Genomic DNA, 17,500 nt, shown 5'->3' on the forward strand with positions numbered 1-17,500 from the left:
TCACCAACAACACAAGTCGACCATGGAAATGTGAAAACAGCTAACTATGAACACGACCTGGAATATCTTAGCTTATTAAAAGCAACTCAAGAGATCTATGGCAAAACTGTAAATAAACCAGGAGACTGGAGTAACAGGGAAGAGAATACTTTTACGAGAAAAAGACCTAATGAAGATCAATTAAGCAAACTACAAACTATCGCCTAACGCTTAATAAAAACAAACCCGGCAGAGAAGCCAGAGCTCTTCCTATTGGAGTGCAATTGCGCCGTCTACGCTTCAGCAGTTTCTTTTAAAAGCTACACAATGGAGAAGAAACGATTGGCTATGAAAGACCTGGACAGGGCACCAAAATGGCTATTTACTTTAGATGAATAGATCACAAACCTTAGAAGAGAAACATCACAAATAACAGAGGAAATCAGAAGAGTACACAACAACAGGAAGTTAACCAAAAAAATTAGAAGAAATCGAAGATGGATAAAGAAAAAGATCAAAGGAAAAACAAACTTGAAAGAACTAGTGACACTAAAAGAAAAGAAAATTAACATGCTAAGAACGATGAAGGTAAGAGAGAGTAAAACTGAAACAGCGAAAAGAAGGAAATTCAACAATGTGTTTGACCAGGATCAAGGAAAGTTTTACGACCATTTGAAAACAATCCTGACACGTCACGCAGACAGCGAAAGCCCAAATTTTAAAACACGATTTTAAAAATCTCTTTGCTCTCATTTATTTTTCTGTTAAAAAATATAATGGTTCAACCTCAAAACAGCTACAATCTTAGACAAAAACCTTGAAACACTTTGAACATTCTCAAACCGTTTTCGTCCCCCTTCCGTTTTCCAATGTTGGTGAAGCCAGTCAAAGAGTAAAATGTTGTCTCAACACTGTCAAGGGGAAAGCAGTGTTTCAAGGATTTTTGGCGAGAATTGTGTGAGTTGCAAAAAGCCATCTGGTTAATATCAGACGTTGTCATTTATTGTTAAATAGTTTTCTTGAATAGCCCAGAAAGACGGCACTAGCTGGGAAGATCTTGCTGTAACTTTTGTTTGACACAAGCTAGGAAAGATACGAATTGTCTAGATTTCGGTAGAAATAAATAGGAAATGTTATTTGAGGTCTATAAAAAAGACAAAAGAATACAGCCTGGCCAAAAAAGTCACGGGAAGGACAATTTTTTTTGTTACTCAGACATAAAGGTTAAGTGTTATTAGTCACACAGTTCAATGAAAAAAGCAAGGATGGTGTACAATAGGAAAACCTCGGCGGAAGAACGAGCACTCATCAGATTTCTGTACATGGAAAGGAGGTATTCTCTGCGAGGAATTGCAGCAAGAGTCGACCGATCTGCAGCAACAGTAATGCGAGTGCTAAAAGAATTTAATACTCCTTCAACGTATTCGCAAACTCATGGAAATGTCACCCACCAAAGAAGAGGAAGGCCAAGAAAGTTGTCATCCAGAGAAGAGAGACTCCTTATAAGGGCTCTACTCAAACTGAGGCGTACAGAAGGTAACTACTGCCAAGCAACTCATGAATGGAGCAAACATCTCCGAAAGTGATGTGTCAGTTCGCACTGTGGGAAGATTCTTAAGTAGCAAAGGGTACTTTTAGCTCCAAGCCCGGAAACAGGGCTGCTTACTAACAATGACAAGAGCTTACGCATTGCATTTGCCAAAAAGGTGAGAGAAGAGTATGAGAAGGAGTTATGGACTCATAGAATTGCTTTCTACTTGGACGGAGTTGCTTTTGCGCACAAGACCAACCCGCTTGATCAAGCATGAGCTCCTACTGGAAGGATCTACCGCAAAAAATCTGAAGGTCTCAACCAATTTTGCACTGCGAAAGGGAGTAAAGTTGGATCTGGAGGGAAGGTAGTCAAGTTTTTAGTGGCGATTTCATACAATGTAGGAGTTATTTTATGCCACGAATATGAACATATGACGTGAAATTTATTTGCGTCTTTTATTGATAACATTTTTGAGCAAATGCTTGTGGAATCAAAGAAAGGAAATACAAGACTCTTCATTCAAGACAATGACCCAAGCCAGAATTCAGCAGTAGCAAAGACTGCTTTGCAACAAGTGAGCGCAAAATTGCTTAAGATACCGCAATGCAGTCCTGATCTAAATCCAATAGAGAACATGTTTAAATCAGTCAGTGACGACTTGCATGACAGCGCTATTGAGGAACAATAAGAGGGAGAGAGTTTCACGCAATTCAAGGAAAGAGTGAAAAATACAATTGTTCAGTTTCCAGTAGCCAAAATAAACAATTTAATAGAATCCATGGACAGGCGTATACAACTCATACTAGAAACACAAGGACAGAGACTAAAATATTAAGTATGTATCTGTATGTTTTCAGATAAATATAATGCAATTTACATTTACAAAATTATCCTATTGAATACTATATAATAATCACTGATAATAGTTCGGAACTACCATGTAATTTTCATTACTTTGTATTTGGCAACAGATGCAAAAAAGGAAATCTGCTACAATCGAACCCAGTTTTCGCACAGCCAAATACGTTTCAACACTTTAATATCAAACAAGCGCACGAGAAAATTCTATCTTTTGTCACGCAATTGCTACCAGCTTTGAAAGGATTAAAAAACATACTAATCGGGATAAATCAAAACCAGCCTAATCTCAGAGATATATTTAAGGAATAAGGAATCTCCCTTGATCTCCCATAGAAAAAGAAAAACGCTTAAAGATATGATTGTCAAAGTAAAACTGTGACGGCTACTAGAACACCATGGACACACTGCAGGAGTCGGGTTGGTCTGTCAAGCCCATTTTACACACATTTACACAAACTTGACAATTTTACAAGCCTGCTTTGAGTTTTAATGGAAACAGGTCTTTAGAACCCAAAAAAAAAACTGGTTGCCCAAAGGGCAAATTAGTCAGAAAGTAAGTGTCGAACACTGGCCTACAAGATTACAGAGTCAGCTTTAATGAGGGTGCATAATGAGATTAAGTGCCCATCGCAAATTTCTCCCGTTACATTTCCCTCCAAAATAACGTTACCATGGCAACAATATTATGCATTTCTTTGAGCCTTAAAATCAACATATATTGTCTTTTGAAGAAACAGGAATCTTCTCATTTAGCGTTGCCAGATAATGTTAGAAATAGTCTCTAAAACATTTGAAATTCAACAAAATCTGTAAGCCAGTTTTTCAGAAAAATCAGTTTTTTTTAAATGTCTCTAATTTTTTTTTCACCAACATAATATTTTTAAATTTGAAAGACAAACGTTTTAAATTAATTTAAGCTAACGTGCAAAAAATGAAAAAAATTCACCACCCGGAAGAAGAGATATAAATGAGTAAAGTTGCAAAATCAGGAAAAATGAAGGGGGTTACAAGATCGGCATTTACGCATGCGTCACCCGCTCATTCAAGTGCACGCGCGAGTGGAGCTAAAGGCCAACAGAAACGGATTTAAGTGACCATTAAACCGTTTGCTCCGTTTGTATAGAATTTTCGTAGTTTTCGTGAATAGCAGATGTCTATTTATATTCATATATATAGGAATTAGGTGAGCAAAATTTGCGGTATTTGCGTATTTGTGGTGACCCATTTGAATCACAAGATGACGCAAGCAGCTAACGAATTGCGTGTGTGGCTTATGCGCTTAGCTGAAAACCCTTTCGAGCCTCTGGCATTTCACCTGTAGCCAATGACAAATTAATAATTCTTGTGAGCATAGGTAACAAAGCATGATAACACTTGGCCATAATTTAAGTTGGAAGTGAGTCAAGTGAGCATGACTTAAGGACAGTGCCTACTATTGTTATTGCGCACACGTTCTGCCCATCTCAAGATACTCGGGTTTCGTATTGGTGATGCTTACCAATGCAGTGATATTTTTGTGCGGTTTAAAACTATCCAGAGGAAGTATATCTTAGTAAGTACTCTCGGTATCCAAAAAGAAAATTGGGAGTAACCATGCATTTTGAGATGTAATTAAGTTTCATTTTGAGAAAGAATGCCATACATTGCTTTGTATTTTAAAACTTTAACAAATATTTTTCATCAATTATCTTTGAAAAATGCGTGGTTACCCCCAATTTTCTTTTTGGATTTCAATAACACTTGTTAAGATATACATATATCTACATATACTGATTGCCATCTTCGATAATAAGTCGTGCTTGTTTCAATAAAAGCAGTTGGTGAAGCAATCTTTTTTTTAGCGGGTCTTCATAATGCATAGCCAATGATAATACAACATATACAGCATATGTACCTCTCTCAGTGACTGCTGGCAAATAACAGAGTCCATATCAAGAACCGAAGAAAGACGAGAATAATGGCAAATAAACTCCTGCTGATATGTAAACATGTGAACTAAATGAAAAAATCAAGAAAAAGTTAGAGTTTTGGCAAAATGTGTATCCTTTTTGGAACCTTATCTCCTTTTTGCAAAATAAATATTTGCAAAATTTATAAATTCTGCCATGCAACAGATGTGCACTCAAACTCTTGCCTGGGACACAGTACCCTCAGCCATAGTCGATGTAAAAATTAAAGTTCATTGGTAAGTTCCGAAAAAGCAGTGAAAAGAAACAAAGGAAAATTCTTCTGGTTTCTACATTAGGATAAACCATGGATAGTTCTTCGTTTCTGTATGAAAGACACGCATGCAATTGGGCTGCACTGCTCTACCAACTGAGCTACCAAGCCAACTGGAAGTTGGTCATTTGTGAGTTATATGCCGTAAGATGTAACCAAATGAATAATATAAAATATATGAAATTGTCGCATATTTGAACTGTGGAAATACACTTGAGTTGAGAGATCATCGCAGTTAGGCAGCAACTCAAGCAATTGCAAAGAAAGCTTGGAAAAAATTCTCGCTTGAACCTAGACCGATGAAACACCCAAGCACCATACAACTCTATGTATTTTAATTTCCGCAGTTCAAATAAGTGAAAATTTACAAAAGTACATAACCCAGAAGTGTTGATCTTCGATAGAATGCAGCCCATCAGTTTACAGGTATTATCTGTTTTTAACAACTGCATTGCTTTGTGGAGGCTGGTGCCTGGGATATCCGAGGGGTTTCACTTTTGGCAACCAGCCCCTAGATATAATAACAAATTTATGATTTGGCGACCAAATTTTCCTCATTAGTCGCCAGCTGGCACCTGAGCATTAAAGTTAATTTCAAGCCCTGGCTAGGTAGAATAATGCCCCCATGTCTGGCACAACACCCCAACCCAACTCCCATGCCAAGCTTCCAGGACTTCCAAGCTAAGCGCCATGCTCGAAGATCAAATCCCGGAGGCACACAAGAGAGTGAGATAGCAATGCTATCAGCTGGTAAGCATCACTAGTCTAGGGGAGCAGGGATGGCACAGCGGTGACAGCACTGCTCCCACCAATGTGGCCCAGGTTCGGTTCCCAGGTCCGACGCCATAAGAGGGTTGAGTTTGTGCTGGTTCCCTACTCTGCTCTGAGGGTTTTCCCAGGGTCCTCCACAGCATACGGCTGATTCCATCTGGCTGTAAGCTGTGCTCCAAGGTCACGCATGGACTGTATAAGGGCAGCCAGAGGCACTATAGTATACTCTTGGTTCGACCTCATTAAGCTGTATCGTTACTGTACTTGCGACGACGATTAGCGTGACAAAAACTATTATTTAGTTATTCATTAAATAGTCCATCTGCCCACTTTTTTTTACTAAATGATCGGGAACACAATGTTGAGCAGCTGTCGTAACAGCTCTAATGCGGAAACTATGGCCAGAGAACTGTCCCGGAACACCTGCTGCTTCTGATGTTGACTGAAAGAATTATGACAACTGGGAACAAGAAAAAGGCTGACCACCCCTGTCGATGAAGAGAGGACCCTGTGAGGACCCTTGGAGATGGAGATAAGCCATGATTGCACTGATTGGGCAAAGAGAGGCACGACAACAGCCCATATAAACAAAGCAACCCTGTCGGAAAGTCCTGAACAGTAAGATGAATGGAAGGATCAAAGCTGGAGTTCACGGTAAACTCTCCAGGGCACAGAAAGGCAGCATGATGTGAACTGGGTCTTGCAGGTCCAGGGAACAATGAATTTGCAGCGAGCCATTTTCGCTTGCAGAACTGTCCAGGATGCAAAACTCTATAAATTGGTGTTGAGCTGAACTATAGACACAGAAGGAGCAAAGCCATTTGCCGTACTGGTAGAATTTGCAAATCTGAGTTAAACTACCTGAAGTAGGGCCAGGAGTGATGGAGGCACTGGGATAGCTGTTGGTGAGGCCTGAGAAGCTAGCTGATGGAACCTCTGGAAGTTAAATCGAGAGAGGGCATCAGCAACTGAATTGGAAGATCTTGTCACATGGTGAGCAGAAAAAGCAAAGGAATATCGAGCTGCCAACTTGAACAGATGACGGAGTAGCACCATCATGTTAGAATCTCTTGAAGTCCCAGACAGCAAGGCTGCAACCACAGCTGTGCTGTCGACACAAAATTCACCCGTTTTGTTGACAATAATTTCCCCACATGCAAGCTGCTCAACTCCAAGGAAAAGATCCTTGCAGGCAATGAACAGTGACATCTGAGATATGACCACCTGCCCAAAAACCATTCAGAACCTGCAGAATGTGAAGAGACCTGAAGATCTACAACTGGAGTCCACTGAGACAAAAGAAAACTATGGCCATTACATGAGTGGCAAAATTTACGTCACCATCCATGTGAGATCCAAGTGAAACTTTGAGCTGAGCCTATGGGGTGACCATCGAAAAACAGAGAGCAAATTGATCATACAATGCAGGAAAATGCTACCAGAAGGAACCACTTTGCATGCGTGCTGCAAGTTGCCAATTAAGGACTAACTCCTTACGGGAGCAATACCATTTGGACAACCAAGAGTTCAGTAGTGCAGTGATGACTTCAAAATGTTTGTGAGGAAGACGTACCTGTATCAGAAGAAAATCAAGTTCTATATCCAAGACGATCAGGTAGGTGGAGGGGCCCTCCAATATATCTGGGTAAAGTGGAATGCCCCACTCCTTGAACATCTAGATACACCTATCTAAATTGTGCTGGCAAATCAAAGAACTAGGAGGACCCAGTTTATGAAAATCATCCAAACAGTGGAGACGAAAACCCACTTCATAGTTCTCCCTAATGATTCACTCGACTAGATTTGCCACAGACGACAAGTTATAAATTGCAGAACATAAACCGAAAGACAATGCCATATCAAGTATATAAGTATTTGCCCACTGCATGCCCAAGAGATAACGATCAACAGGATGTACAGGAACGATGCTGTAGGCAACTCGCATGAACCAACAACAACTACAACAAGGTTTGTTTATACCACACATGAAGATGGAGAAGAGAACAAGAATTAATACAACTTATGTAGGGTATAAGGCCACCTAGAAAATGACTAAAAAGTTAATGTAACTAGGAGGCGTAGTTAGAGTCAAATTACAATAGTAGTAGTTGATAGTTGGGGTAAACAAGAGAATGCTACAGATTTCCCAGAAAAGAAGGAGCGACATAATGAAGCAGTTCAGCTAAGATCCCAATGCCTCAGGAAATCTTTTTGCTTAGCTGGTGAACATGGTCTTTGAAATAAAAATGGGGGTTTATAATCATTCCAAGGTATTTGATATGATCCTTCTGCTTTAATAGACTTTTGGTTTACTTTTATAGAAACATTTTTTTTATGTACAGGAGGAGATAGAACAAAATTTGTTTCGTCAATATTTAAGAGCCGATGTCTGAAATTATGGAGAATTGGGCGTCAGTCATAAAATTTTGAATTCCTTCATATTTTGCCCAAGTAACCTCTATAGTGAAGTATTTTCAAAAATAACATTAAAAATTTCAACAGCTTTTTAAATTTTGCGAAATTGGGGAAAGTTTGAAAACATGGCATGTTGGCCTCCTTTGAATGGTGAAATTGGCGGAAAATAAAACATTTTTAACTCACTCGTACCGGCGTCGTCTGTTTATGAAAGACAAACACAATAAAAACACACTTTAGACCTTTACAACACAGTAATAAAATTGGGAAAACCTGTTGACATGAGAATATTTTGGCGGTTAGAAGAAAACCAGTTTCAGGCATTTCAAAAAATCGCAAATTTCACTCAACTTCCACACTACAGAAACCCAATTGGTACGTCAAGTTTGGACATGAAATAACAACAGCTTTACTGTGCTAAAATATTTCTGGTGGCACTGAAAAATTACCCCGTCAAGAGATCAAAATGTGAAGAGTTGTTTGACAAGAATCTCCGACTGAATTTATGACACAAACCGCCGGCTAGATGCGCAAAGCAAATTGTAACCGTTTTCATGGAGAGAAATATTGGAGAAAACCTTCAAAAAATTACTTAAGGGGCTCGCACAATAATTATATATAGTGTTCATGTTTTTGAACTTCGATAAACACACACCACCCTTGTTTTCAGTCCAGACTCGATCGAAAGTGAACCATAACATGAACCTCACCGTGTTTCTAAAAACTAACCATTATCTGTCTGATCAAAATAATCATCCACTAAATTGTTGTGTTTGGTACTGTAATATACGTAGCTTGCTGGACAAGTGATGCCCTTGTTTGCTCGAAATTTGTCGGTACCTGGACGCAACAAAATTCACAGAAGTACAGTAAGTCATTCCGGGACAGAACCAGGATATGATGTAAGAACAAGATTGCCTGATGCATGACCTGTCCAAAGGTCAATAGACATAATCCTTTTTAAGGTGTTAGCGTTTCGAGGTGTAAGCCTAAAGTGCCTGCTAGAAATACTAGTTCTCAATCTACCTTTTGATGCGAAAAAACCTTTCATGCATTGATATCGAGTCGCTAGTTGTTAACATTTCATTGCATGGCGTCTTATGGCTATTCACTCCTCGTTGGTGGACTCTGCGGCCCCAGTTCATTTAACCCTGCGAATGCAGAATGTGTTGCAAATTGGCGGGTGTAGCAAAGATGTCTACAATCACCTTGTGTATTGCAAAATCAGCAATGACATTGGAGTGGAGAGAGAATTCAAGCTATTACTTACTCGAGAAGGTCGGTGGTTTCCTTTTAGACATTACAAATCGTCGAAAACGATTTTGTCTTTGGACATTTTTAAAATTTAATCAGCATTTTTATTTAGGCATTTTTGAGACAGAAGAGTCTCACTTAAACATAACAGTGTGGTGGCCACGACATTGAGATTTGTTTGGGACTAGGTGGAGGTGCAATAAGTAGTGGTGTTTGATCCCCACTTCTGCGGGGATCAATGCCTACAGGGGATTATCCTCAGCCCCAAAGGCTCAATATGGTTTCAAAAAGGCGCATCCAGCCTATGTTGTGAGCGTCACGAATATGTTTGTACCGGTAGGCACATGTAAGTATTAAAAATTGTTGTTATAGTCTGGGAAAATTTGTTTAAATGATTTTTGTTCATGATAAATTATCTGCAATTTGTTTACGCAGTTACTCTAGGGTGCATAGTTTTACTAGCTCTCTTGTGCATCCGGAAGAGACTCGGGGGTGACGCATGGACAGAGAAGTTGGCACAGAACACCGCTGCTCAAACGTACTGTCCTAACAGAAAACTGTTGCCGCTGTAAAACATGATTTTTGGAGCCTGTTCTTTCTAAGAGCGAGCACACGTGTTAGGGCGTGACACGTTGGCCGGGGGAATGAGAAAATGTTTTTTCTCAGTTCGTGCTCGTGCACTGGCGTGTCTAAAGCACTAAGTAAATAAACAGTTGTGAACAGACTCCAAAAATCATAATTTTACGGCGGCAACGGTTTTCTGTTAGGAAAGTACTTTTGAGCAGCGGTGTTCTGTGCCAACTTTCTCCGTCCATGCGGTTACCCCTGAGCCTCTCCCGCATGCACATGCAAGCTAGTAAAAATATGCACCCTTGAGTAACCGCGTAAACAAATTGCAGATAATTTATCATGAACGAAAATCATTTCAACAAATTTTCCCAGAATATAAAAACAATGTTTAATACTTACGCCAGCCTACTGGTGCAAGAATATTCGTAGTGCTCATAACATAGGCTGGATGCGCCTTTTTCAAATCATATTGAGCCTTTGGGGCTGAGGAATATCCCCTGTGGGCATCAATCCTCGTAGAAGTGGCGATCGAACATTGCCACTTATTGCACCTCCACCTTGTCCCACACAAATCTCGATGTCGTGGCCACACATGTGTCTAAAATGCCTAAATAAAAATGCCGATTAAATTTAAAAAATGTCCCAAGAAAAAATCGTTTTCGAGGATGTGTAATGTCTAAAAGGAAACCACCTATCTCCTCGAGTATGTAATAGCTTTGATTCACTGTCCACTGCATGTGTCGTCGCTGATTTTGCAATACACAAGGTGACTGCAGACATCTTTGCTACACCCGCCAGTTGCAACACATTCTGCATTTACGGGTTTAAATGAACTGGGGCCGCAGGGTCCACCAATGAGGAGTGAATAGCCACAACATGCCATGCAATGAAATGTATACAACTAGCGACTTGATATCAATGCATGAAAGGTTTTTTCGCATCAAAATGTAGATTGAGAACTAGTATTTCTAGCATGCACTTTAGGCTTAAACCTCAAAATGCTTACACCTAAAAAAGGATTATGTCTATTGACCTTTAGCCAGGTCATGCGTCACGCAATCTTGTTCTTACATCATATCCTGGTTCTGTTCCGGAATGACTTATTTCTGTGAATTTGTTTGCGGCCAGGCACCAACAAATTTCGAGGGTATCACATGTCCAGTAAGCTGCATATATTACAGTACCAAACCCAACGATTAAGTGGATGATTATTTTGATCAGACAGATAATGGATAGTTTTTAGAAACACGATAAGGTTCATTTTATGTTGCAGTTTTGGTCGAGTCTTGGCTGAAAACAAGGGCGGTGTGTGTTTATCGAAATTCAAAAGCATCAACACTATATAAAATTATTGTGCAAGCCCCTTAAGTAATTTTGCGAAAGTTGTCTCCAATATTTCTCTCCATGGAAATGGTTACAATTTGCTTTGCACATCCAGCTGGTGTCATAGATTCTTGTCAAACTACTCTTCATATTTTGATCTCTCGACGGGGTAACTTTTCAGTGCTGCCAGAAATATTTTAACACAGTAATTTACAAAGGTTGTTCTTCAAAGCTGTTGTTATTTCATGTCGAAAGTCGACGTATCAATTGGGTTTCTGTAGTGTGGAATTTGGGTGAAATTTTCGATTTTTTGAAATGCCTGAAACTTCTTCTAACCGCCGAAATATTCTCATGTCAACAGGTTTTCCCAATTTTATTACTGTGTTATAAAGAGCTAAAGTGTGTTTATATTGTGTTTGTGTTTCATAAACAGACAACGCCAGGTCTTACAGTAGGAGCGAGTTAAAAATGTGTTGTTTTCCGCCAATTTCTCCATTCGAAGGAGGCAACACGCCGTGTTTGCAAATTTTCCCCAATTTTCCAAAATTTAAAAGGTATTGAAAGTTTTAATGTTGTTTTTGAAAATACTTCACTATAGAGGTTACTTGGGCAAAATATGAAGGAATTCGAAATTTCACGACCCAGGCCCAATTCTCCATAATTTCGGACAGTGGCTTTTAAAGACTGTTTGTTTGCACAAAGCCAATTTTGGACATTAACCAGCTCATGATTAACACTAATTTCTAAGGATTCCAAAGATGAATCTGGAAGAAATAAATTTGAGTCATCTGCAAAAAGGTGAAAAGAAAATGAACCAAGTTGAAGGATAGAACTCCTCACGCTATCAGGACATGCACCCAATTATGACGTAGGGAACTACTGCACATGCGCCTACAACCACTAACAAAATGGCACTTTTGTATCTCATCTGGTAGGGCATTATTTGGCAGGAAATGTATTCCAAATTTAGATAACACTGTAATGTGATGGGGAAAGACCAAATAAGAGAGATCGACAATTCTAGGTTATGCACTACTTAAATTTACGAAAATTCTTCATCAATACAGTACACACATCATTGTGACCAAAGCAACAGATATGTCCAGAAATGCAAGTACATAGATGCACGTGGATTTCAATAAGCGTCACAAAGTGTCGCCTAACTCATTTTCCCAACTTGAACATCACTTGTGTCTCGGAATGTAAACAATTAACGCCACAAAGTGTCCTCCCAAATGGTGCTCCTCAAGTAAGGATAAACTGCAGTATTTACCCGCTACCTAAAAATAATGCTAACCCCAATCCATATTGTTAGAAATAGGTAGGAAATGGTTACACTTAAAGGGACATTCAAGTTGGATATCAAAAGTGGGCTTGCATCTAATTACTTGCAATGACTATGTTAGAGTTGCTGTCAATCGGTCTTAACTTCAAGAAATCCTAAGGTGTGGTGGATTAATTAAGAGTGCAAATAACTTACTCATTTCAAATGTCTGTACCGAAAGTGAAATGAAGTTTTTCTCGTGTGACAGGTAGTCTACCTGTCCTGGAGCGCTGCAGACTTCCTCAGGAGGTGGAAACACAATGATAAAGGACACACTCTCATCCAATTCAACAACTTCACGGTCATACAATCGATGACGTCTTGACGCCTAACAACAAGAAGTAAAGCACTCCCGCAGGTAAATCCAATGTGCTATTTAAATGAACCACAATATCAGTACAAGAGACTACGGTAAAATTAAGCAGTAGAGTCCTGAAGTCCTACATATTGTATCGCAGTGGCTTGTAGAGGAGCATTACCATTGAACCATACTCAAAATGATGTGGATGTCCACGTCTTTAACTGTACAAATGAACCCTGAAGTCAGCCTTGTTTGTTTGGTAAATTAGAGATTTTGTGAAACACATTCTTGTGGCCTGGTCTGATGTCTCATGTGCAAAGGGTGAGGTGCAACAGGGCATGAGAAGACAATGTGCCTAGTGCTTAGAGAGCCAGGGCCTAATCTGAGTTCAAGTCATCTTCTAATGACTACAAAGAAATGTTCTCGGTCATGATGAAATCCTGCAGTTCGACTTCTTGACGGCAATTGTGAACCGTACAGAAATCCATCCTTTGGATGCTTAATTTTTTTTCTCTATAATTCTAACGTTTGCTTCATTCACACTGGAAGGCCCCCAAAGGGCGTAAGTGTGCAATTGTCACTAGTGCACCAAATCCACTGCATTAAAGCCCTACACCAGTCTTTTGTACTGTAGCTTATCAGCTGTTACAAGTTAATTAGTCATACCTCTTCACCAACTCCTAACTTCTTCATCAGGGATTCAGCTGCCTTAGCTACAAGGACTTGGAATTCATGCGCAGTTTTTGATGGCTCCTGGGTTCCCTGCTGTTCAAGAAACCATCGGCATACAACACTTTTGTTACATATTCATACATCACATGTGGTGGTATAAATGAATTGAAAACATTCTTGTAACTAGCCTGTGTAGCTGGCGGGATTGTTGGCACAGGAGGTAAATAACGAGCGGCAAACCTGCACGGAGAATGGGCAGAATGCTGTGAAATCCTGCCTGTTGGAAAACCTAGATGGGATTTCACAGCCCCCTACCCATTCTCTGCATGGCTTTGCCGCTCGTTATTTGCCTCCCACCAGCTACGCAGGCTACCTTGTAAGATTGTAACTGAAATCTCTTTTATAGTCATTATGACAGTCAGTCTCCAATTACATGACATCTCTATAAAGAATATACGATGTTTTTCCTGCCGGCTGAGCTTGCGAAACAGGCAGGAAACAAAGTTCTCTCACACTGAATGGGGGACCTGGATGTCATTTTCATGCTTGGTCATGTGATTCAGTTTTCATTTTCTTGACAGACAATGCAACAGCTTTGTTTGTTTTGGCGAGAAAAAAACAGCAGTTTAATTTGCTGTTATCAACTTATGCCGCCTAAATCAAAGGCCTCCCAGCGTCTTTTGGCTCATACCGTTAGTCTAGCGAGGGAGTCTCGGAAACTTTCCTCGAGCCAAGACCAAAGGGCCGAGAGGATTGCTGCGAGTCATCCATGGGTTACCGCCATAATTCTCCACCAAGGAAAGAATGCCGCCTTGAAGTTGAAATATTTGAGGTGGACAACACACCATCGTGGGCAAAAAAGCTTCTTGAAGCACATGAAAGAAGCAAGGAGCATCTGCAATTCCTTGAGAAAGAACTGAAGTGACAGTCGTCTACGGAGTGATCCCATAGTGATCCCATGACTGGTGCCAAGCCGGTGTCATGGCTGGCACGCTCAATTTTGGGAGGCTTAGAGTTCTTTGTTTTTTGCTTATTATTGACTCAGTTGTTCCGCATAAGGAGAATTATTCTTCGTTTAAGAGAAACACAAGCTGTACCGACATCTCAAGTGGCTTTGAACAAAGTCGCAGGGTTGATTTACTGGACTTTTTACGAGGCTGGGAAGGAATTCAAGTCAAGCTAACAAGAAGATTCTGGCGAACGAACAGAGCTGTTTGCAAGACGTATAAGCGGGGCTCCACATGCCTTGCTATTCCTGGACACGACCTTCCTCTCGACATTACTATTTTCCACGATATCCCTAAGAATCCCAGTCCTACATTTCCTCAAGATTGGAACTTTCCTGCCATTCGTAACAACGAGACGGGCTCCAATTTGCATATTAGCAGTGAAGGACGCGCTCCAACGATCACATACTTCCGTGAGCAGTTGTTACATTTACGATCTTCAAGCAATGCTCCTCTGTGAACCATGATTCAGGATTTGAGGGACTGTAACATCTTAAGAAAGGAAAGACCTAGAGCTGGGAGGCTGGTTCGTTTTAGGAAATTCAATAGGCATAAACGGCGAAATCTTCTAACTCTAACATCTTCAACAGAGAATCCCATTGCTCTTGTGAACAATACTGTTTGTAAGCGTCCTGAAACCGCCAGCTCTTTTAAGAGGTGTCAAGGCGGTGTTAACTGGAAACATTTAGCGTGTGTTAATGAAGGATCATCTTCTACGGGATTATTTCCGGTTCCTAAGAGCCTATTCCTTAACACCTGTAGTCTCGATAAGATCAAGAATAGAGTACGGGCATCTGTAGCTCTGGCGGCAGATTTTCGATCGTGGGATATCGATGTTGGCGTTATTTCAGAGACGCATCTTTGCAGACAGAAACCTGACAGTATGTTCAATATTCGGATTTTCGGGGAATTAACGTGACTCCAGTTATAGCACGCTGTTTTGAAAGAACTGTATACCATCATTACAGTAAGAAAGTCTTTGAAGAAAATCTGACTGTCACACAATATGCGTATAGGGAGGGCTACAGCTGTACAGACGCCTTGATTCAAATACAGTATAATTACTTAAGGGCACTTGATGATAAGGATTGTAATTATGTTAGGCTTTTTGCAATGGATTTCTCGAAAGCCTCTGATAATGTAAACCACTCGTTAGTTGCGGAAAAACTAAAGGCTCTTGATCTCAATCCTTATCTGGTTAACTGGTACTTAAGCTTTCTAATGGATAGGAAACAAAGACTGATATTCAAGGGTGTTATCTACAAATGGCACAATGTGAACAAAGGAACAACCCAGGGTAGTGTCAGTGGGCCCCATCTTTTTAATTTGTTTGTCAACGATTTGGCCATTAGGGATAATGACCTTACCAGCATAGTTAAATATGCTGACGACACCCCCTTGCTAGTCAAAGTATGTAAAAATGAAATAGATCTTTCTCAAGAGGTTGTCAATCAGTTTTTCAGTTGGACCCAAGATAATGCCATGGCATGTAATCCTAAAAAATGCAACGAACTAATACTTTGTAAGAAGGTTGCTCATGATATAGACTCTGTGAACAATATAACGCAAGTTTCTTGTTTAAAAGTGTTAGGGGTTACTTTACAAAGTAATCATAGATTTAACGAGCATATTAAGGTTAAGCTGCAGGAGGCCAACAAGTGTCTTATCATGTGATAAGATGTTTATGTAAAGAGGGATACCAACAACAAGACGTAGATTACGTTTTTAGATCAATTGTTCTACCCAAACTAACTTATGGTCTACCCGTATATGCCTCCTCAATACCTGAATTAATGACGGTTCAGAATTTTCTACAGCGCTGCTTTAAACGCAAATATGTTTCATACCGAATTGACATATATGGTGTATTAGAAGAGGTTGATCGCTCACTATTCAAGAAGATCTCCGGTATGCCTGGTCACCCTCTGTACCCTTCCGTCCCCAAAATGAAAGAAAGCTCAGCACGCCTCCGAGTTCCTAGTAGTCAACTCCCTAGGGTTAATTCCCAGCGTTTTAAAAATAGTTTTTTTAACAGGCTTTTTTTTAAAGTGCACCTAACCCCTAAAATTTTTTTTTGCTGAAAAAAATCTTCATGCTTTTGTGAGTATTTCTTCGAAAAAATTGTTGGATTTGGTCAAATCCTTGAATTTTTATGCCCCGTTGAAGTTGCGTTCCGAATGGACCACGACCGCGTAAATGGAGATCTGGGCAGAGTAGAGTTGTGACGTCACTTCGAGAAGACGATGCTCAGCTAATCGTCGATCGGCGAAAGCCTTTCTCGCTCGAAAATTCATTCTATTTGGTCTTCATAGCCTCTGAAATTCAAGTGAAAATTACAATGTCTTCCGACTCATCGGCCTTGGAGACGAGCTTCGACTCAGACGACTCGGAAAGGAATTTTATCACTGGATACGAAGTTGAAGACGAAGGACATTCATCCCACGTCTCACCACGATCACCAGAAACCTCGCGCGATTAAAGCGATGACGATGCTGCTTATACTGACGAGCCACTGGCTGATGCAGAATGGATAAAAAAATACCAGGAAGAAATGAAGGCTAACGAAGAGCTCAAACGAAGCCTTAAGGACCGGTTACAGGGCAATGTAGAACTGAAGGAATGGTGAGCTTTGCGTGTTTTCCCCTTATTTACATTGTCGCGTGAGCTTTACTTATGCATTTAATACACGTGTTGGCACGCTTGCTTCTGGCGCTTTGTGTATGTATTTCTCTGATTACTTTTCTGCTAACATAACTTTGCTGAACTTTAGGTGCAAGTGTGGAAATTGCAATGTCGCTTTGTTACAAAACATCAATGAATGTTATTGCTGTTGTGAACTGGAAGGCTGCGAAGAATCGATTAAGAGTGATCTTGTCGTACAAGACCTTGCCCCCGGTGTTAACCTGACCTGTATCACTGAACACCCAGGATTTCAACCCGTTTGTCTTCAGAAATGGAGTCTGAGATTAGCAGCGGACAAGTTCAAAACCAAAGGGAAGGAAAGGTATCAGCAGACGGGAAGCGAAGAAAGGTGAGCAATGTTTACTACTGGTTGGTGTTATTCCTTTTCGTGTCTACCAAAACATATCTCACCTGAATTTTCATACATTGGGATATTGTTTATGCGTCAGTCTTCAAACGAGACTATATCAAACTTCATAACTTGAAAAAGTGGCTTTTGTCGCCGGGTTTCGACAAAACACTGACCCCCGGTCAACTGACCCCCTTACTGACTCCCTATAAAATCAATGGGAAAATGAATACTGCTT

The 17,500-nt window shown here is 40.2% G+C and overlaps 1 protein-coding gene and 1 pseudogene across 1 annotated transcript in view; one reads left to right on the forward strand and one right to left on the reverse strand.

Annotated features, from left to right (window-relative positions):
• Window positions 1-17,500, reverse strand: part of LOC138059020 (ankyrin-repeat and fibronectin type III domain-containing 1-like) — a 213,514-nt gene that overhangs the window by 12,618 nt on the left and 183,396 nt on the right. Inside the window, 3 exon segments of the mRNA XM_068904513.1 lie at window positions 4,269-4,369; window positions 12,408-12,579; window positions 13,219-13,317. Of these exon segments, the coding sequence (XP_068760614.1) occupies window positions 4,269-4,369; window positions 12,408-12,579; window positions 13,219-13,317 (372 nt within the window).
• Window positions 16,570-17,500, forward strand: part of LOC138014574 (uncharacterized) — a 2,087-nt pseudogene continuing 1,156 nt past the window's right edge.

Source organism: Montipora capricornis, chromosome 8 (genome assembly GCF_036669925.1).
Source record: "Montipora capricornis isolate CH-2021 chromosome 8, ASM3666992v2, whole genome shotgun sequence".
NCBI lineage: Eukaryota > Metazoa > Cnidaria > Anthozoa > Scleractinia > Acroporidae > Montipora > Montipora capricornis.